At 40.7% G+C, this 22,452-nt stretch overlaps 1 protein-coding gene across 1 annotated transcript in view; it reads right to left on the reverse strand.

Moving 5' to 3' along the window:
* Positions 1 to 22,111, reverse strand: part of MMP2 (matrix metallopeptidase 2) — a 36,673-nt gene extending 14,562 nt beyond the window's left edge. Inside the window, exons 1-8 of the mRNA XM_026068839.1 lie at positions 21,802 to 22,111; positions 17,133 to 17,359; positions 14,834 to 14,982; positions 12,570 to 12,698; positions 10,811 to 10,984; positions 4,532 to 4,705; positions 2,293 to 2,466; positions 911 to 1,066 (exon numbers count right to left, since the gene is read on the reverse strand). Coding sequence (XP_025924624.1) covers positions 911 to 1,066; positions 2,293 to 2,466; positions 4,532 to 4,705; positions 10,811 to 10,984; positions 12,570 to 12,698; positions 14,834 to 14,982; positions 17,133 to 17,359; positions 21,802 to 21,945 — 1,327 coding nt within the window. The 5' untranslated portion in view covers positions 21,946 to 22,111. The remainder of the gene's footprint in view (positions 1 to 910; positions 1,067 to 2,292; positions 2,467 to 4,531; positions 4,706 to 10,810; positions 10,985 to 12,569; positions 12,699 to 14,833; positions 14,983 to 17,132; positions 17,360 to 21,801) is intronic.
* Positions 22,112 to 22,452: the final 341 nt, after the last annotated feature.

A 22,452-nucleotide genomic window follows, 5' to 3' on the forward strand; every position in this document is an offset into this window, starting at 1 on the left:
CACTTAACTTTGCCCATGTCTCAAATCCCAGTCTTATTTAAAGCACCCAAGAACAAAGAGAAAGGGAAAATTCAAATCAGATTTTTGATAAAAGTTTTTTTTTTAAATCTGGTCATTATTTTGACTTATTATCAATTCTAAGGTGTTGAGTACAGTAGAATGTAGTCGCGTACAATTAGGAAGATATCTCAGTGTAAAAGTGAAAAGCATAGAAACAGAAATGGTATAGATTTTCCTAAACTGCTCAATAAACTATAATATACTTGTTCTCTACAAGGTGGGAAATACAGAAATGGAATGGACTTCAATCGTAATAATTCCCCCTCGTTTCACTAAGAGTGTCTGTAGAGAAAACAATAAATTTTAAAGATGTACCGACATAAAAATACTTAAAACCCAGTTCTTCCCCTGGAGCTTGCCAAACACATTTATACACAAGTATCAGCTCCCACACGTTATTTGCAAATGTAATTGTGACTGTACAGCTCCAAGTGCTGTGGGAAGGGAATGCGAAGGGTTTTCCAGCTGGGGCAGGAAATGAAGCCCTTCCCCTCTTACCCGGAGGTGCAACCTGGGAAGCCCAGGGTGATGCAGACCAAAACACCCACACCAGGTATTTCAAGCTAGGGAAGAGCGCAACATTTCATTGGCCCAGTAAAGGCACTATAAATTTTCATCTATGGGTTTGGCATTTATCAAGGGAGTTTGGGGGCTTCCAGTAATTCAGTAGATTTAGTGACTCCTCATCCTTAAAKTGTGTTATTAGTAAGAAAAAGGAGCTCTGGTAATAACAGAACAGGGAATGTTTCTGTCATCTGTGATATTTTAATTACTGCAAGTCCTGAATCCCCAAATTCAGCCTGTGCTGCCTGTTTTTCTGATGATTTCAGCTGCTGAAGGAAGACATTACCATATAGCTCCTGGATCCCTTTAATGTCATCCTGAGAAAGTCGGAAGTTCTTGGTGTAGGTGTAGATTGGAGCCATGAGAGCTCCTGGGTCCTCAGAGTGCTCTAACCCCATGGCATGGCCAAATTCGTGAGCAGCGACCAGGAAGAGGCTGTATCCTGAGAAACACAACAAGTTAAAAATGTATTGCACAGGCTATTCTCTGTATTCTCGTTTTATTTTCTTTGCTACCCATCAAAAATCTCCCCATAATAAACATCTTACTGTAATAAATCATAGCTAATATTTACAGCCTCTAGTTTTGTATGTCATGCATGTTGCCAGAAATGACATTTCATGAAATAGAGGTATTCCAAAAGCTCTTGTGTAGTTGGTATGGGCTTGTTACGGTCTCCCATGAAAGTGACTTTGGCCATGGCCTTAATCCCGCTGTGAAAAAAGGAAGTGTAATAAATCAAATCATAGTGGGGTTTTTTGTTTTGTTTTGTGKTTTTTTTTAGCACAGAAGGTTTAAACTCTAGTCTAGACCTCAAATCTTGTTTTGCGTCGTGAAATAACATCCAARTGTTAAACAGGTCAACATGCATGTGTGTTCACTGCGAGCAATGCCTGCATCAGTACTGTCATACCAAATGGTTAGGTTAAAAAGAATCCCCTTTATCATAAGACAACATTTTCTCAATTATCCCCAAACAGGCAAGTCTCTGAAATTTGGCAGTTATTTTCACTCCTAAAAGACAAAGGGGAAATACTCATATCCAGAAACCTGATTTTAGCAGTTGTTTATAAATGTCTGAAAAAAGCCTTTTGCTTTATTTAATCTTAGCCATGTTACAAATAAGGGCAAAGATTAACTGAAATATTTTTAAATATTCATTTTCACCATGCAAATTTAACAGTTTCTCTTTTTTTTACATTTTCTTTGTCTTTGGCAGTATCAGTCACAAATGTTTTGTTGGTTGGTTGGTTTTTTTACATTTAGCACTTGTTCCTTGTTTGGCCAATATCACAGTCTAATTCTTATGAACTATTGAAGTACTGCAGTACTTGTGGGTTTTAGCCTGGTAGGGGAAAAGATGGTGATGAGAGAAACATTTTTCTTTGATTTTCTTTTTTTAAAGTTTTTTTTTTATATTTTGGAAAGATACTTCATTATAAATTTGGAAAATTCAAATGCATCTGTTAGAGGAGTTCTGGGACTGGCTGTTTAACTAATGCCTCTTTCATGGTTAAATGTAGGGTGTTTGCTCAGATACTTGGGCGAGGGGAAAGTAATATTACCGGCCAGGTTAGATAAGTATGGCAATAAAATTGTGCTGAGTGTGGTGTCATCAATGTGGTCGATATACTGTCACCAGTGTGTTGCTGTGGCAAATGGTTTTACCTTGATCGGGACAGAAGCCCCACTTGCGGTCGTCGTCATAGCTGCTGGTGGAAGCACACCACAGCTTGCCGTCGTTGCGACCCGCGCTTGTGCAGGACTCATATTTATTGCCAAGGAAAATGAAAGGGAATACGCAAGGTGCTCCTTCAGAGTTTCCACCAACCGTTGACATCGCTGTGGAGCACAACAGGAAAACACAGTGAGAAGGGAATCCCGTTTGATGGATCTTCTCCTAAACTATACATGAAGCAAGCAGAAAATCTGAAATCCTCTTAAGAACATGAAGAGTAAGAGTCAAAGTAATATTTGAAAAAAAAAAAATTGCCTGACACAGGAGAGTGGGATAATCTGGCCGGTGCCACTGAAATGAACTTGTTGCTGTTAGTTTTGATGGGAGCAGGAACGAGCCCCAGACCCACGTTCTCAGCTCTGAGAAAGCAGTGGTTACCTCGGTGTTTTGGGGAAGAGGATTGCATGGCAAATGTCTTTGTATTGCCCTATTGATGAAGTCTTTCCTGGGGCTGTTTTAAAGTGTGTCTCAGAAAGGTTACAGGTAGGTTTATTATCAGCAAGATGAAAAGGCTGTTGATTATTGACTGGTTGGTAGGTGTTCCACTGAAGTATAATGAGCTTTCAAGGAAAAAGAAATTCCCGAAGAGGAGTCAATAGGTTGCATCTTATAAACTGAGGAATTGCTTTATGTTGACAGCAGGATGCAGTTTAAAAGCATATGGTTTTAAACGTTCTTTAATGAAAAGGATATAAAATGTGGATGATGCTTTCTTTTAGAATACTTTTGCAAAACCTAGCAAAATTTTCCCCTAAGTTCTTTCTTCTCTGTTTAGTATATCAGAAATAACATTTGTATATGCATGTACAAGTATTTTGCAGAGGGAAGGACATGAAACTAAATTGAAAATTGCACTCTAAAGTAGGTGTCACAAACAGAATATGGAAGGAATATAAAATCATTTTAATTCAAATTTACTGCTACTAAATAATTACAATATTCAAATTATGTTATATCTTCTTGGAACATACAGGAGAGCAGCACAGAGACAAAGCCGGTTATCTCCCTCATGTATAATTATTTATTTCTCATTCATTATTATTAATAAGGCAGAAATAAAAGAACACATGAACACAGCTACCTGAGGTGATAGCCTTTCATGCTGAAAAAACTTAAGCTGAGTGTATTTCTTAGTTCCAGTGATAGAGACTATGTTATGCAGGAGTTCTGGAGCTTTGATATACTGGTTTTCAATATAATGGTTCTTTTGCTTGTTGAACTGTCATTTAGATTTTTCTTTTTCTAACTCTGAACTTGATCCTTTCTCTCTTTCTTTCTTTCTCTCTCTCTCCCTCTTTTTTTTTTTATTTTTAATTCTGTAAGGTAAAATTGAAGGGTTATAACTGAACATCAGAGGTAACAGGAAGCCGACCAAAAATGCATCCAATCCCTATCTGAGGTGGTTAGGGCACTTTGAAAAGGCCCCCAAAGGGGGTGCGTGTGTTTGCTCCTCGGCTGGCCCGTGTTGCGGAGCCAGGCCAGTGGGCAGGGGGACCGAGCTTCACCGGGGCCGGGTTAAAAGGCCCAGATTGTCGAGCTGCAATAGGTGATTTATGAAGTCTAAATGAATGATTATGCCTCTAAGCCTGCAACTTAAAATGTGGCACCTGCCAGGCTACACACGGCTATAAATAAATTTTATTCCTTTATGTATTAAAAATCAAGTTAAAAAGTATTAGAAATTTTGAAGAAGGCAGAAATATTATTCTCCTGGAGAAACCATTTCACTTAGCTCTTCTGAACAGCTAGACAGATTTAATAACTCAATCTTATCATACTAAACAGGATTTTTGTTCAAGTGTAAATGTTAAGTATTACTCATTGACAGTTACAAGCTAAAATAGCCTTCATGCTTTCTTTCCTCACATGAGGCTTCTCTTCCAGGGCCATTAAAAAGTTGTAGCTTGCTCACAGTTATCCTGCAGGGGCAGACACTTCGTCCTCTGGTTCAGTGCCACCTGCGCATCCCTGATGCATTTGGTACACTTGGGCATATGGCATCCTCTACATAGGCCACTGTTGCTTTGGTTGCTTCCTTGGCCACCTGTGCTGAAACTGCACCCAGTCCATCAGCTTTTGTATGTTTTGGGGAAGGTGTAAGAAGGGAGATCTGGGTTGTTTAGAACAAGGACAAGCAAGACAGCATTACAAAAGCAAAACTCCTCCTACCAGTCTCTGGACAGAATCCGTATTTCTTATCTCTGTCGTAGTCTTCGGTAGTGCCGCACCATCGGTACCCATCTGTCCGGCCTTCGGTCGTGCACTGCTCATAGGACTTGCCTTGGAATTTAAAGGGGAATTTGCATGGCTGTCCATCGCCGTTGCCACCCATTGTGAAAAGGGCTGGAAGGGAAAGGAGATAGAAAACTGTCAATACCGAGTGTGCCGTATCGATGAGCCGTTGTGATGTGCCACTGGTGACGGGAAGGTCCTGGCAGAGATATTAGATATATTAGGTATCCCTTAGTGCGCTGTGCTGTTCACATGTATTTCACAGCAAAAATGAAATGTTTTGGCTAGATAGACAAGGGATGTTACAATCTCACTTACAAGCAGGGAAAGAAAGGAATGACTGATTCATCTTTATAAATGAGCTGGGAATGAAGAAAATGCTACCAAGTTGTGTGAATGTAGTCTGAATTGTGCAAATCCTTTACAGCCTGCCTCATAACATGTAATTAATATCCCTTCTTGAAACAACATTTAGAAAGAGGATGTTGAGGAAGCCCCTCACCTTCCTTACTGTTGTGTTGGTTAGTTTACCTTGCATCAAAAATATTATTAAATAGGATTGTAAGCTTTTGTACAGAGCCAGGGACAACCTAGATCAATTTTCCTAATGGGTATCTTACGTAGTTTTTTCTCTGTTTCTTTAAGATGCTGACATACAATAAAGCTAAAGTAAGATAATACAACCTGTAGGCTTTTTCCCTAGGCTCTGCTTTGCATTATTTGAGAGCCCATGCAGCTGGGCTTGGACACTGGCTAGATAGGCCAGGTAGTAGGAATATCACTCCTCTGGGAGAGCTGGGCAGGGGCAGCTCCTCCTGCCTTTTGCTTAGGGAGTGAGCGTGGACGTTGGGTACTGCTCTTCTGGAGGCTCTTTGTCGTCCGCCCCCACGCACAAGCAAGGCCCGGTGATTCATCCCCGAGAACAACAAACCTCGTGGAAGAAGGACCATAGCATAAATTGAGTTAAGAGTTCTGCTAGCTTAGGATTTCAGTAAACTTTCTGGAGTAAAATAGGTCAGGACAATTTTTCAAAAAAATTGATGTCCAAATTGAATTACTTGAGAGTACAGATGGCTCAGAGCATCTAACAGTAACTCTCTCGAATCTCCTGGCTGCTGTGCTCTCCTGGCTGCTGTATCTGCTGGTGTCCGCCATGGTGGGACTGTTCCTGAGTGCCATGTACTGATGAGCGCAAACAACTGGGACAACGTAATGTGCCAGGCCTTTCGCTGAACCGAGAGCCAAACTCCGCCACACAGGAACACTAGTTCTCCTTGAGAATTAAGAATAGCACCTCGGAATGAAACACAACTGTCTGATTGCCAGTGTAAAAAATGCGGATTTGGCCATATTTTCTTACATCCCAAGGGGACACCTTTCTTCCTTTCCTTCCCCCAGTCTAAATCTAAAGCTAAAACCCAAATATTTACACAGAAGGCTTGGCAGGTTATTTAGAACTTCACTTTAGTCATTTTGATGACTGAAAAGTCATTGGAGACCCAGTGTCTTTGTAGGATTTCAGGGTTGTTGTTTTTTTTTCCTTTGCTTAGTCTGATACGCTGCTGGGAGGAGACACTGTTTGTAAGCCTGCTCCGCTTTGTTCGAGTAGCAATAAATAAGGACCCAAGACCTTCTCTGGCTGAAGGGTGACCAAGAGGGCTCTGATGATGGGTGTATTGTGACACGGATGATTCATTTTGCCTTTCTTTTCCACTTAAATCAGTAATTGGCCATGGCCGCAGCATTAAGGGCATGAACTTGAAAGTTACTCAAGTAAGCTCCAGTCGCACTGAGGAGAGGACTTGGAGCTTGCGGGCCTGGCTCGCACGCACGACTTTGCCGAACCTCAGATCCAGCCAAGCTCTCCTCTGTATCCTTGTGCATCCTGGACGTGGAAGCAGCCGCACACAGCTCCTGTCGCCAGGCAAAACTGCGCTCCTCAAGGTGACTGGGACACACCTGGCAATGTCTTGCTATGCATCCCCAAAAGGGGCAAGATACAGATTTTTGTGCTTGCATCCCAGGTTCTGTAATGAGTTAGGAAACCTGCATTAACTAGGGCTGTGTTTATACGGATCAGGGAAAGACTTTATTTTTTTTGAAAATGATTGGATTGGAAAGCAAAATTAAGCTGAGTTGTTTAGATGACTCACTTGCCGCATGAGCTGCTTCCAGCTCTAGATCTGGCAAACTCTGTATTTTAACAGCCTTTTTTTGTTGGTTTAAACATGGCTAAGTTGCAAAAAACCGTATGGAAAGTCAATCTCTTACTGCTTTGCGTAGAATCCTTCTGAGTCACAGTCAAAATGCAGTTTTTCATTTTGCCTGAGGTAACATCATATGATGCTCACAATCCCCTATTTCAGCAATGGTCTTTAAAGATTTCGGAGATTCCCCCTCCCCCTCCCCCTCCCCCCCCCAAAACCCCCCTCTTTGCCTTATTGCAAATTAAAATTAAAGAAAGATACTAGATCAGTTTCTCCCAAAACTAAACAAAAGTTTTAGGGGTTTGTAAGGAAGCCTTAGAGTGTGACTCTTGGTCTGCACCCTGGCAAGCTGGACATCTTAAAAATTAGGGAAGCTATGTGAGAGAGCAGATTCAGACTGGATATTACTAAACTGTAAGCTGAGTGACACGGTTAGCTCTCCCAGAAAAATCAGCCAGTCAGGGTGTAAGGAAACCTCAGGGCTGGAAGGCAGCTAAAATGTCTGGTACGGGTCTGAGGTGGAGGTAGCTGCATCCACAGGAGGCTTCTGCCTGCGACAGTCAGTTGAGCAGCTGCAGCAGCCTACAAGACTGCGACCGCTGCCAGGGAGGTATTTGGGCTGTGCGACTTGCAGAGGAAACGTCTTTGTCTTTTTTGCTCCTATTCAGGATGTTGTCTGGGTTTCTGAGCTGGTGCCACACAGCCTGCTGACTTGAATCATGATCTTGATATTAAAGATGACATAACTGGGAGGAAAACCAGCCTGGGTTAACCCCCCAACCACCACTCTGCGGCGTGTGACTGGCTGGTTAGTGTGGTGTCTTTCTCTGGCAGGGGAAGCTGTGGGAGTAAGGCAGAGTACCCATATCAGTAATGCTAGATAGCAGAGGGCCAAGGTTAGGAGCCCTGTGCTGTCAGCAGAGTTCGGTAAAGAGAGCGACTTGACTTCCCTGGCTCCCAGATGCCAAAGGAGAGGCTCAGCACACCTCCGTACGGTTCTTGCAGCAGGTAGATAACTTTCTGCTTTCCCTTCTGCTTTGCCAAGTGATAGTTGAGTCAGTCTACAAAATTGGGGTACAGATCTGCGATCAATTTTAGAAAACCCTAGTGCAGTACTGTACCTTTAAAAATACTGCCAAATATGCAGTGTGGCCATGTAACAAGAGAAGAGGGGAAACAAACTTAAGTGAATTAAAGGAGAGAGAAAAAAACACTAGCAATTAGGAATCTTGCTCCCAACACACAGCCTGTATGATGTGAATCCTGCCCTATCTGTATTTAAGAGCAGGATTTAGCAAATGGTGTCCTGGAATAATGAGTGAACAGTACCCCTCTGCATTTGATCAGAAACAGCTGTGCATAACTGTTGAAGGATCTTGCAAAACAATTACGTCACGAGCAAAAGGCTGAAACACATCTGCTGGGTTTCAGAAGCCTTGACACAAGCATTTCCAGGAGTCGTAGCGCTCTCTGAGAAAGGAGACTGCTTCACTGCTTACGTTTTCTGGCTTGTGTGATCTTAGGGTTCTAGAATGGTATTAACCATGGTATGTAGACGTCTGTTTGTCCAGCCACCTATAATCTGTGTTTCATTCCTACAATATCTGAGCATTTGAGGTATTTTAAAGAAATAAACCTATCTTTTCTCTTTTCCAGCTGGAAGGTTTATCCTACAGAAGAGGAGATTTGGGGAAAGTGGGGAGTGAAAGAGATGACAAAGGGTGTGTGTGTGTGCGTGTGTGTGTGCRCGCACGTGTGCATGTAATTCACTGAAGTAAATGTTAGGCTAAAGGAGCTAGGTTTTGGTAAATTCAAGTCTGTTAAAAGTTCATACTCCTACTTGCACGTCCCCTGGAAGTCATATAAGTAGCTGTCACCATGATAGGTCCCAGCTGCAGATGTGATATATAGACAATCAGGCTTTTAGAAATTAAAGACCATTTTTTATCATGTTAGGACTAAAAGACTGATATGTTCTACAACAGATTTTCTTTGAAAGCCACTAGCATCCTGATACAGAGAAACTGAAATCCCTTATTGGAAACCATATGGTTTTGCAAATGTACTTGAGAAATCCCCCCAACTTGTCAGGCGGGAATCTGTTTGTTGTTTGGCTGCGGCAGGCTAGCAGGGGAGTTTTGAAGACAGGATAGTTGAACTCTTTCTGCACACACGCCTGTGATATTTCAGAAAATTGTGGGTATTTAATTGACATATACATATTAACACACATACATGTGTGTTTTTTGCAGTACATGTTGGGGCTTGCCTGGAACATGCTGGGCTGTACTTCTGCATTCTTGGTCTGGCAAAACCCTAAGTCTGTCTTGTTTTGTTAGCTTTGCATTTGAGGCATCACAAATTTTCTTTCAGCAATCTGCATTCCCTTCCCTTATACCGACTGCATGTATATTATAAGTAAGTTTAGTGCTATTGTTCCAAGTGGGGTTAGCACGATTAGATTAGATTGCAACAAAAGCTCCATTGTTTGCTGTTTCATTCTCTTTCATAACTCTATTATTATTCATTAGGACATAGCAGTAGCATGTAGCAGTTCCAAATGACACTGTGGGCCCGTTGCTCAGGACATCGGGTAATGTGTGATGAAACAGTCCCTGCTGCCAAGAGCTTAAAGCAATTAGTTATGTTCAGCAGAAAAAAATGGATATGGGAAACTGCAGAACTGCGAATGTAAGTGAATATAGATGCCAGCACTGGAGTTGGCAAACACGAGATGGAATGAGTGGCTAAAAGCCCCTTACCTTCTCCTCTCATCTTTCATCTGCTAAATTAGCCCAGTAGGCTACTGCCTATTGTACTTGTCTCTCTAAAGGTTTCTTGCTGTTTGATATACAGGAGATCAGATTAACTCTCATATAGCAACTAATTGTCTGAAATTTTGTATCCAGTACGCTCATCATCAAGGTTTTCAAGAATATATTTATATGTTCCCAGTGTTTAAAGGGAAACACATTGCCATATCATTTCACTATAGAGATAATCACATTATGCATATTTTTAAAAAAAATCTGTAAATGAGTGCTTCCTAAGTCATTCCAAATACAAAATAAATTGCTTATGAAATCTAGAATTCTGTTCGCATGTCAAAAAGCTGGAGATTAATTATGATCTCAGCTTTCTAAACCCTCTAACATTTTTTCACTGATACAGAGCTGTGACTTCTAAAACACACAGTGTCATTCCTGTATCTAAAGTGAACAATTGGAGCTGCTTCATGAGTAAAAGAATCCTAAGGCATGTGTTAAAAACCTAAACTCTAAAAATGCAAATGCTTTCCTTGCTAGCAATTTGCAGTGTACCAATATATAAATAACTTTGTACCAATGTTGATTTTCAGTTGAAATCCAATCATTTTTATTTTGAAAAGCAGTAAGAGGACATTTCAAGAGTGGTATGTGACAGTAATAGTGTCACCTTGCAATAAAAGGGCTCCTGGGCTCAAACAGAGGACCTAGGCCACCAGTTAGTAAAATCTGATGTACTCATATATAGTACGTGAAGTTTCAGAGATTTTGGCTTGGTGGGTTTCTTCCTTAACTACTAGTTTTTTTCACTTGCTGCTCTTGAAGGAGATGCAGTTTTAGTGGGATGACCTACAATATTGGAATAGATTTCTACGACTTAGTGTGCTCCATCTCCATGTTTGGCCCTATCCTTACTCTAAAAGGTGGCTGTAGTTCCTAGATCGTGAAACTGAACCTATAGTGTCTTAGATGTATATATGAGGCCCGCATTGCTTCAGACCTGTCTTCAACATGTCCTTGATTTTAGAGGAGGGAGTTGGCACAGGTCATCATCAGTTACAAACTCTTCTATATGAAGGGAGTCTTTAGAGAGTTAAGTCTGTTCAGATACTGAGGAGATATTGAAGAGTGGTAAATCTAAATATGCCATCAAGGAAGTAAAAAAGCACAAGGAGAAGTGGAGAGGCAAAAATAAGTAGGGGACAGTCTCCTAGAAAAAACATTAGAAACAGTGTTCCACTTACACTCGTGGGGACAAAAGCCGTATTTGCCATCTGCATCGAAGTCTTTGGTTGTCGAACACCAGAGGAACCCATCGCTGCGGCCTGCATCTGTGCAGCTGTTGTATTCCTTACCATTGAACCAGAAGGGGAATTTGCAGTATTCACCATCTGCGTTTCCATACTTCACCCTAACCACTGTAAAGAAAACAGATACCATGGTGAGACTAGTCACCCGCTAGTCACCACCTCCAGTTCCTGGAGGACAGAAATGTCGTCTGGGTTTCCACTTTGAAATTCTATACTCTGCTAGTCTCTCTATTGGCAAGGTGATCATAGCTGAAATAATAACTGGTAATTTTGAAAGAATTACATGGATATTACTCATTGTGAACTGTTAGAATGAGCAGTCCTTAAAATCAGCCCAGAAAAATATATATGTTTTTGTTACTATGACAATGCAAACCTGCAAACATGCTGTTAATATATTTAGTAATTTAGGTTCTTGGGTAATATGGTTTGAAATGTTCAGTATAATTTGAAAGATTCCAGGCAGTACTTTGAGCGTGAGCTGAATATGCCTTCTGCCTCATAAACCACTTTGGTATTTCCAATTTGACTTGAATGAGATCTGCTGCTGCAGATACGGTGGTAACGCAGACACACCTGGATCCTGGGATTTAGTTCAGTTTGTCACATATAAAAACTTTTCTTAAGCCTGCAGTACTGGTGCTGTAGCATGTGTTAGTGTGCAGACGATCTGCTTATCCATTGCATTTTTTTATTGGCATTAACTTTTTGGACATTTGTGCAATACGTCCACTAATAGGGAGAACAGTTTCCCCCTGCTCATTGTGATCCTGCCCAATTGCTACAGCTACCAGTCAACGCTTCTGCTAAAGTTGAAAGAAAGCCAGAGACAGAATATGACTATTTTGGTGTTAAAGTTCAATTATTTTTTTCAATTTGGAGGAGAGTTGAGAAAATGGAATGTGACATGAAAGACAAGCATGAGTTTGCATAAATTTTGCAAATTATTTTACAGTATAAAGAATTATAATTAGTGAGAAATGATTGTGGTAAAGCTTAAGCAGAAAAACCAGGTCCGAAACAACTAATACTTGGTCTGATTTTTCTAATTTAGGTGATATGCTCTGGACTTCGGTTGTTTCCTTAAAAAGGGTATGGCAAGCTGCCTGTTAACGATTCTTGGGAGAAGTCCTTAATCCACTATTTGATAAAGACTTTGTTTCAATCATCAGCATGACAAATTTGTAATTCAATATTTTTTGACAGATACTGTGACTGTATAAATCCTTATTCAGGTGGCTGGTTCTATTGGAGTCACAGCTTAAGTCGTCTTAAAAAGGTACGTCTGCAGAAAAGCACTGGACAGTCTGCCTTTTACAAATGAATTTAAAGATGATGTAGCTTGGGTACCCAAAAACTGAGGCACTCAGAGTCATAGTCACGGCTTTGTACTTCCCTCACACTTTGTTAAGGTTGTGCAGCGTCAGGCCTATTATTAATTCTGTTTTTTCAAGGGGTAACGGGAGAGGAACAGAAAGGGGAATCCWATGAAACACTTATTTAAGAATTATATAAACATTTTATAGAGAACAATTTAAATTGCAAAAATTAATTTTCATCTGTAGTAATATTTTCCGTAACGTTTGTTGATAACTTAAACCATGTCAATGAAAACATTTAGTGTAGTGCCTGAAATGGCATTAAAACACAGCAGTTAGCAGGCCACATGCTCTGAAACACTAAAGTTTGGTACCTTGCCCCTCTCCAAGAGTCCACAGTTCATCATCATCAAAATGGGAGTCTCCTCCAATTCCTGGCCCTGGTGCAAAAGCGTGAGCCAGGAGACCGTCTTTGCCATCAAACGGATAGCCATCACCATGTTCTGCAGGAGAAAGCATACAGAAAAAGAACAGTTTCTAATGACTTCAGCTCTGTCAGCATGTAATTGCGAACGATGATTATCATGTGCACCCTTGTTCCCATCCAAGAGAGCAGCAGCGTATTCTGGTGAGGGAGTTTATTGGTATGAGCTGGGCTGGCAAGCTTCAACGTGAAGAGAAGCTGCCAGTTCATAGAAAGAAGGAACATAAAGTGAGTGTACTGCAGTTGTCGCAGCATGTTACTTTATATATCCTAAGTATTGTGGGAGGGCCTCAAAGGCAGCCAAGACCAGTAAAGTATTGTACACTGGATGTCTGAACGCATACACAATGTTAAACACTGTAGATGAGAGGTATTTTCAGAGAATTCATGCCAGCCTACAACAGAGAGAAGGGAAAGCAAAGACAGGTTTCTTTTTGCGGCTACTCTTCTGTTTCACCTCAGCCTGCTGTGCTCTCTTGTCTTTGCACAGGGCACCAACTTCTTTAAGCAGGAAAGCACATCGGCTGAGTGCTTCTCACTCCTGTGAGAAACCTGTGGAAAGCTGACACTTATTCAATGTCCCGAATCCCGTGAATGAGCCTGTCCCTCCTCCCCGCTGACCACTCCAAGGCTCAGCCTGCCTGCAGGGCAACAGCGTTTTAAGTAGCTCTCCTGTTATTACACTGTAGGCTTTTCTTGGAAGTACACCGCATGTGGCTAGAGCAGGCTGGCAAGGGCATAGCCCTGGTATTCATAGCTTTCCCACCACGCTGACCTGTGCTTCAAAGCTGGCTGCCAGCATCTCCCGTTGCATCATTTCAAGCCTTTTGGTCTGATGTCTTGCCATTTGACAGAAGCCCTAAATACACAGGCCTGATTCTGTACTCTGCTACACTGATTTCATGCTGGGGTTGGTCTCTTGATATTAGTTCAGTTTATTCATTTCAGTAGACTAGTGTCGGTTGTCAAGGGCCAGTTTTTAACATACATTTAGGTGCTTAACTCTCATTTATTTCAAAGCAGATTCTTTGCTTAAGAGAAAGCTTAGCAATGAATAAGCTTGAGGAAGTCCCAACTCCTGTGAATCTGACATGCAATAAAGTGATAAGAATGAATGTGGAAGAAGCTTTTTCCCCCACTACTTCTGAGCTGACTATAATCAGCAAATACTAAAACCAGCGGGAACACTTCTGCTTTTGTAAGAGTTCACTTCTGAGACCCAAGCCAGTCTGGATGAGGATCTGAAGTTTTGGGTACTGTACAGAATCTCTGAAGCTTTTGAGGTCAACTCATCAGTAGCTAAAGCAAAGAAAACCAGCTTGAAAGGGAGACTTCTACACAGAGCTCAGTTATTCTTCAAGCTATTCACTTCAGTTCCAAGRTCTACCTCCCAAGTGACTGGCTGCACAAGTGTCTTCACTGGTATTAAAAATTCTATGACTGTCCGTAATAAGTTAAAATCCTCCAGGTATATACTGAAAAGCTATATATGTTCTTTCAGGAGAAACCAAAATTAATTCAGAAGACATGTAGAATTAACATGAATCATGTCACCTATCATGAGCTGGACCCAAACCAGAATTCGGTTTGAGGTCTGTACTTTGAAATTCCTCAAGACTAAAGAGTATGTTGCAAGCCTTCATTCTGCTATGCTAAAGAGCAGAGATGAGCTATGGAGTTAAAACTGGAAGTCACAAATCCATTTTTAAGGTCCAGCATGTTAGAATCTCTTCCACTAACTCTGGAAGTCTGAGCAGAGTGTTATAAATGAAGAGCCTGATGGCATTCCTCTCTCTTCTATGGAGGGAAGCCAATTCACATCATCCAAAGATCTGTACCAATATTTCCCAGTTCTATTTCTGATTGGTAAATTTAAAAATAAAATGTTGCCCCTAGCAATTCTCTTTTGGAAAGATAAATATAGCATAAGGATATTRTATAAATATTTCTCTCTCTCTGTCTCTCTCTCAATTATAAGAAAGAAAAAAAAATCTTACTGAAATTAGATCTTAGCCTGTATAAGCCAAGTGCAAACTAGGACAAGGTTTGCCAGAAAGGCTCACGGGTAGTGCTTATTGAGGGTAGATCATTCCAATACCGAGAATTAATGAAAGGAACAAAACCAAAAACATATGTAAAAATAGAAAAATATACCCCATCTGCCAAAATTAATCATAATGTCTGCTTCTCCATCATGTATTCGGTTAAATCTCAGTGGTGTGACATCACTCCAGACTTGAAAGGCTCGGGCAAAGGCATCATCTACTGTCTCAGGATCCAAATCCGGTGTATAACCTATAATCCTTAGAGGTAAAAGGAACAGTTAAACAACACATAAACCCTCCCAGTATTTCTGGCTTACTGACCAAACYGCGGAGTGCACTGTGAAACTGATTGAGAGGCGAAACCACTGCATGTAAGATCTAGATTTCCCCTGGTCCAGAATGGAGTTTAGATGTGGCACTTAATGTTTGTTTTCCTTCAAAATTGATGCAGCAGCATGAAGAAAAATGATTACATAGCCAGAGGCTGTGCAACTTGCATGCCAGCGGGCTGTGTACAAAATATTCGGGGTTTTACCTTAGTGCCGAGGTGCTGGAAAGAGAACACCTGATGGTCTTTTGCTCCACTGAGATTTACATGTTTGTAAACTTTTTAAAGGCTTTTCAAGTCACGCTCACATTTTAGACTTGAACATACAAGCACATCACTGATTTGTCAGAGCACTTGAGCCTCCTGTTTGCCAGAACAGAGCTCAGTATAGTTCTGAAGGTTTCTGGAGTGGATCATTTTGCTCTTTAATAAGACAACAGCCCTTCTTCCTCACCTTCTTAGCTAGCTATATATTGTTTCATGGCAAATGAATGTTAATCCTTCACCAGTGTGCCAGTTACATTGCCAATAGAAGATACAAGGAAGTAGCAAAAGAAGGCAAAAGCATGTAAGAAAAAGTCATAGACTTGACATAAAAGAGGGGCAAGCTCTTAAGTGCATTGCTTTTTTCTTCTTGCTATGTTCTAATTGGATTTAGTAGTGCCTTGTATTGCAGCCAACTAACCTCCATCTGAGAAGCTTCCAACTCTTTGCTGCTGCTGCGCATAGTGAATGAAGCTACTTTGTGCCCAAGGAAATTGTTATCAGAGGAGGCCCATCAGTGTGAGGAGGCTGAGAGCCACCGCAGTCTTAGAGTCAGAGTCTGTTAGACTAGTCGCAGAATGGAGGATGCTTTGAGTCATCGCTAGCAAGAAAGCATCAGACCAAGCTACGCAGCTAAGACAAGTACTCTTGCTTGCTCTCGCTGATGCTAAAGGTTTGTTCCTGGGCACCTAAGCCAATGGGATTTTTTCTTGTTGACTTCAATAAGAGCAGTACTCGTCCCTAATTCTTTAGGGTAATAGTAAGAAATGAAAATATGCCAAACCTATTGCAATAGGTTTGCTTTTAGGCATGTCACTTGACCCATAGCTAGTGGTCACATGTATGTGCTCAGTCTGTGACTGACATTGTGAGACAATGGGGGGCCATTTCGATCCCTGAACGATTGTATGTTAGTCCAGCCCTATTTCATGGGGGGCTGAAATGCTTTGCGTTTGCCACAGTCGGGAGTATGGAAACAGAAGATTAAGTGAGTACAGTTGCTTACTGAACCAGGGTAACTTGACTACCTCTTAGCCATTAGAAAATTCTGTGGTCATAGATGCAACTTCCTAAACTATTAGGAATAATGTGCATAATGAATTTACCTTTTTTTTTTTACTTCTTTTTAAATTTTCAAGTTCCTCATGTAGTTAGACCATTAAATCTTTAGACTAGATTAGATTAATGTTAGATTTTAACATGAAAAATGTCCATCCTGCAGTTTATTTTAGCAGTGTTTACTCCCAGTGTTGCTGACTGATCATTCCTTATTTATGGCCAGCTACTTATGTAGAATTTTATTTCATCTGATTCCTGACTGTTGAAAGCATAACACGAAAGACCARTCAACAGCAACTGGTAAATGAGCAACAATGTTATTTGTTTTATTTTAAAAAGTGTTTGATGACCTCCATTTTCATGCCYGCTGAATACAGAGGCGTTTGTCCTCCTACACATGCTCTGCAGTCRCAAAGTACTCTTGTCCCTGCTGAGCGGACGGGCAGGTGAGCTACTCCTGCTCCAGATCCCACAGGATGCTTGCAGCAGAGCACAGAACAAAACCAACATCTCATTAGTCTCAACCAGAACCATGAAGTTGAGCTTTACATGATTATTCCTCAGATTTTACAATTTGAAATTTCAGAGGTGTTTGCTTGAGCATCCAGTAGTTATCCAAACACAAAGAGGTAATAATTMAAGAAATTCTGCCTAGCCCACCAAGCACTACCCCACATGTGACTGCCTCATTTAATTGGTTCTTAAAAGCAGGCTATGGTTATACATATGAGTAAAAACCAACATTGCTAGCCAGTACCTGTATGTTATATGRTTTTTTTCCCATTTTGGCTTTCTTGGAAAGAAGTTGTAATTGGCCACATCTGGATTACCACAGCGCGGTTTCTTCATCGTCTCAATAGTATTTTGATCCAAATCTCCYGTTTCAGGCAGCCCAAAAAATTTCTGCATTTTCTTCAAAGTATCTTTCAGTACAAATAAATTGCAATTGTCTTTTGGGCACCCATAGTATTTGTTCAGGTATTGCTTGAAAAAAAAAGGCACAGAACAAAAACTTTAAAATTCATAAAGGAGAGACTTAATCACTACAAATAAATACTGCAATTCCATGTTAACTTTCACATCTGTAATYTGCAAGTTTTCAAAATTACTATTATTAGTAACTGAGTAAGCAGCAGAATCGCCTTAATTGACATAAACCATCCTTGATCTCACAACATTGCTAATTAAGCAATCATTCCCTCTATTAGCTATCACCTTTACTTAATGAATTGCTTTATTAATAAGTGGATCATAGAGCTTTAATGTAGAACTACAAAGTAAAAATTAGTTTATCTTTTTTGGTTTCTTTATGATGTATAAATCTGCTTACAGTTTTAGATTTTGTATGTTTTTTTTCCTGAAGRCTCTATGGATTATTGAGGAACTTGTCAAGTTAAGGTATCAAAGAAACTTCACAAATGAGACCACATTAATTGAGAAGAAAAAAGCATTGTTTATTCAAACTGCATAGAGCTATTTGAATGTTGTGTGTGTTTGCTTTTGAGTCAACCCTTGCAAAGACCTGAGGAAGAAAGTCTTTGATAGCATTTCAGTTGCCTGGGCACCTTATCCCATCAATATCTGCTTAATGTCTTCATTGAGTCCTGCAGCAGATTATGGCTAGACAAGTCTTTCTGATGCATCTAAGGTGACAGACCACTAAATTGTCTCTTCTTAGAAAACAGTAGTCATAAAGGATCAAAAAGGCAGCACAAATCCATTATTTTCCTGTCTTTTCTAAAATAGTATTAAAAACTCAACTCTACTCCACGTTCCATTTCATTCAGTATGACCTAATCAGCAGGTGCAGTTCAATTWAAAAAAAAAAAGTGCACCAAAAAGCATGTGAGGCACCAGTTCTTCCCTTCTAACCCCGGGGGTGATTTCCAGCCACCACCAGGTGTGCCGTTTAAGCGCAGTAAGTCTGCCTCTGATCACGGAGGAGCAATGGGTTAGTCTGGTCCCTGGCAATTGCTCCAGTTAAGCAGTCGTGTCTTTCAAATGCATATTGCTATGTTGCATACTTCTGTAAAACGAAAGGTACACAGCTGTGGTCTCAAATATCCACACATGGGCCCCGCCTTCTGTGCAGTACACAAGTAACCTCACACAGACAATTTAGTATTTTTTCCCCTTAATGTCAAATGTTGACAGACTGACTGTGAGCTGCTTGGGGAAGGCACCAGCCCTGAGAGCCTGTCCGGCACTCTCTAGCACCTGGTGACAGCTGCCATAGAAGCACTCATTCAAATTAAAAAGAATGACCCCTAACAAAAAGCAACCAAGAAAACTTCCAGGTTTATCTTTACACCTGGAGGGATAAATCCTTTATCAACTCTGCTCTTAACATGGGAATACCAAAATGTGGCTACACAGCAGGCTGCCTGTTAGATAAAGCTCTTGGATTCAACATTTGGATCCAGACTAAATTTGGGAAAAATTGTAGTTCARGCTGTTGCCATGGCTTGGACCATTACACAGATAATCACACTTTTTAGATTAAATACAGGTTTTGACTGTTGATTTTGCATCCTTATTGAAGAGTAGATAAATGGACTAGGATGAAGATGTTAGTTGGGGCACATCCTGAATGGTAATAACCAATAACTAATTATTTTCATTCACAAATTCCAAACAGCTTGACCAGCTATCTGGAGACTTAGACTTTATCCAGTAGAGTGAAGCTTATGATTCCTTTATACTCGCACAGAGATTTCAGAAAGTTTGGGTTTACAATATTCTATACCTCGCTCTAAAAGAAAAACTATAGCCGTGTAAAACAGCCAGTGTTCCCAAACTACTGTGTAGGCCCCCCAAACTGGTATGTAGCATGGCACAGAGCAGAGAAATGCTGTTGCCAACGATGCTGCTAGACAGGAAAGGTTGCAAGCTGCTGATCTTTTAGGTACAGTTGCCTGTAGAATAGGAAAAAGCACTCTTCAAGGATTTTATCCAAAATACTAGCTACAAACTCCAAGGTAGGAAAAAAATGTAAACAAGCTAAAGGTWTATTTCCCCAAAATGTATAAGAAATGTCAGAGGTAATTATTCTTAACCAAGGWTTCCAAGAAACTCGACAGACCGACTGCACACTCAAGTCCCTGAGCCACATGCTATTCCTGAGGGTACCTTTGTTTTACGTATCTAATTAATTGACTGAAGTTCACCCAGGAGACCAGGGATAAGATCTCTACATCGGCGAAATATAGCAAAGGATATTCTATGACTGCAACAGTCAAGGCCTGGATTTCACCCACCTTCTCATCAAGTCCTGGAGTGCCTCACTCCACCCTGCATAGGAAATGGTTCAGAGATGTCTTGGGAAAAAAAGATGTACTCAAGTTGTTGCACCGTTTCCTGTGGAAGGTCCTCCATCCATCTACTGACTAAGCACAGACTGCGCTTACTTTTTATGATTTTTATAACACCTCCTTCTGATGAGGTATTTCTCCGGTGGAGATGGCTGCACTGGCAAGTAATGGACACACAAATCCTCTACTGGCTTCACCTTTGCTGCACCTGAGTTTCTTCTGGCTTCTCATAGTTAATGGGGCCTAGTGGCTTGATGTGAAGTGCATTAAGAGCATAAACAGGCCAGTTTGCAGGATCTATTATCATGATTTTAATCTCAATATACTTTTGACATATTTTATTATGCTTCTGTCTGTCTCTCCCAATGAAATACCATGACACAGTATAGACCACAGATCAGAACTGAAGTTTACTGAAGCAGCAGGATGCTGCTCTTGCCATTTTTGGTCTGGGAGCATGATAAATATAAAGCAATATAAAATGAGGCACGATAAAGAATTTTATTTGCTAGGATTATAAATATAAACCTAAGCCCTCTCAGTTTTTCCTAAAATGGTGATTTTACTGAAGATGAGAAATGAACATAACCAGCTGTTCTATGAGAAGAGAATCCTGAAGAAAATTTAGTATCTCTGTAAACCACATCTTGGCCTACACTGCAAGCTGCAGTTTCCCCGGAGTCAGCAGGGAGCTGTGGTGATCTGGAATTTAGATCCAGCCCATTAATGAAACAGGGTCCAGCTGCAACACAGCAATTTGTGTCCTGCTCCCGAGTGCTGGGGCTGCTCACGCGGAGGGGGCGAGGGAAAGCCAGCCAGTTAGCGTCACCCAGGAATACTGCACCAAAGACAAAGAAGAGCTGCAGTGTTGAAACAGCTTGTAATTTTCCTCGGAGCTCACATAATAAATAGGTTGTTTGAGAGAAATAAAGATGAGAGGAGATGTGGATTGCTGTTATTGAATAAAAGCCTGACTGTGCCTAAGAAAATAGATTATTTAAGAGTGGTTAAATTACCGTTCGACGTGTATGACCCCACTCTCCTCTCCCACACACGCTGCCCCCATCCTCTGGCTGTCGTGCTGCCAAGGCAAAACCTTGGATGATTTTAAGTGCTGAGGAGAGCCCTTTTGGGGTCAGTTTGTCTGCTTTTGCTAAACTTTCCACCGCCCCCCCGTCTGCAAATTCTCAGTCTATCCTCCCCCAGACCTCCTTTAACCTGGCAAGGTTTCCCGAGATGTACACCAACTCCTAAAGCAAAGTGACCAACTTTCAACCCTTTATATGCTAAAATAAGAATAATTTATCTCAATCTTCCTTAAAATGGAGTTACTGCTGAAGAAGAGAAATGTCTGTAATTTACATACTAAAATAAGGATAATCCATCTCAATCTCCCCTTAAATGGACTTCCCCATAATGTCATTTTTATGACGGTCCACAGGGCTAAAATAAGGTTAGAATAAAATGTTGTAGAGCTATAGCTATAACTTCCTAATGTCACATTCAGAAATCCAAACTCCTTTTTTTGTTCCAGATTGAATTTAGAGAAGAATATGTCTTCAAAGCTGTGATAAGATTTTTTTTTCAAAGTTAGAACTAGTCATTATGGCTTCTGAAACTCAAGCCAGCTTTTGACTGTAATTGCTCCTTAAAGCTGTGCTTATGCAATGCATGGTAAACAACCTGGAAAACAAAATTCTGCAAAGCTGTGTGCTACATGCATTAAGCCCAGGTTTATGTAAGTGTGCCTCCGCAGCCTTCAGTTCTGTTTGGTTTAAGTCAAATATTAGATGTATTTTTTTGTCCTTCTCCCCTCTTAACCACTGGAATCTTTTGACTATAGTCACAGTGATTTAGTGAAATTATTTTGTATGTTCAGACTTAAGGCAAAAAAAAAAAAACTTTGCTGGCTTTAAAAATTTTAAGAGAGGAAACATTACTTGGCTCTAGTTTTTACTTTTGAAAGATGATACTTTGCTAGCTAGCATGCTCTTCCAGAGACTCCAGCGAGAGAATGCTACAGTCATTTCCTAGCCTCCGCTCAAACAAGAAAGAAACATCTGCTTACGAAGAACAACAATATAAATCTGAAGCAAAGACGAAACCAGGACTTACCACTGCTAGTTCTTTGTCTGTTTTTGGAGTGCTGTCTCCAGGAAACTTAATGATTGGTGACGGTGCAGCTAAAGTTTTGTTAAAAAGATAGACGTGGATTAATAGTACTTTAAAAATGAAGCCAAAGACAATGTGAGTCTTCATTCTGCCTAAACTTGCGCTACGCTCCTTGGAGAGAGGTTTTCCTGACCGGCTGTCAGTTACTTTAGCTGCCCGGTACACCAGTTGCTTATCTGCACATCTTAACTCTCCGCACCGTTTTCTCTTTTGCTTGCTCTAGCAATTCCTTTGTATGTTTAAAACATCCAGATGCGCAGCCTCAAGCTACCACAAGAGGAAGTCTGAAAACTAGTGGAAACATGAGAAAAGGGCAGTTACAATTTGAGATTGCTGTGATTTTAAGGTAGCAACAAGCAGATACTTATTGCTGCTGAAAGAGGCCACATTTTCTCCTCGTATGCATATATGAACATGTTTAGTTATGTCAGAGAGCAGTGAAGGGCGAAATCTGACCTAATATTCAAGGGTCCTGGGTGCATTTTATATTTAAAAAAATTTCCTAAACATTATTTTCTCGACTAAGCGTTTGTATTATTTTTTAGCCCCTTTTCTTGCCACAGACATAAGAATCTGCTTTAGTCATATGTGGTT

The sequence above is a fragment of the Apteryx rowi genome, unplaced genomic scaffold (genome assembly GCF_003343035.1).
Source record: "Apteryx rowi isolate R43461 unplaced genomic scaffold, aptRow1 scaffold_28, whole genome shotgun sequence".
NCBI lineage: Eukaryota > Metazoa > Chordata > Aves > Apterygiformes > Apterygidae > Apteryx > Apteryx rowi.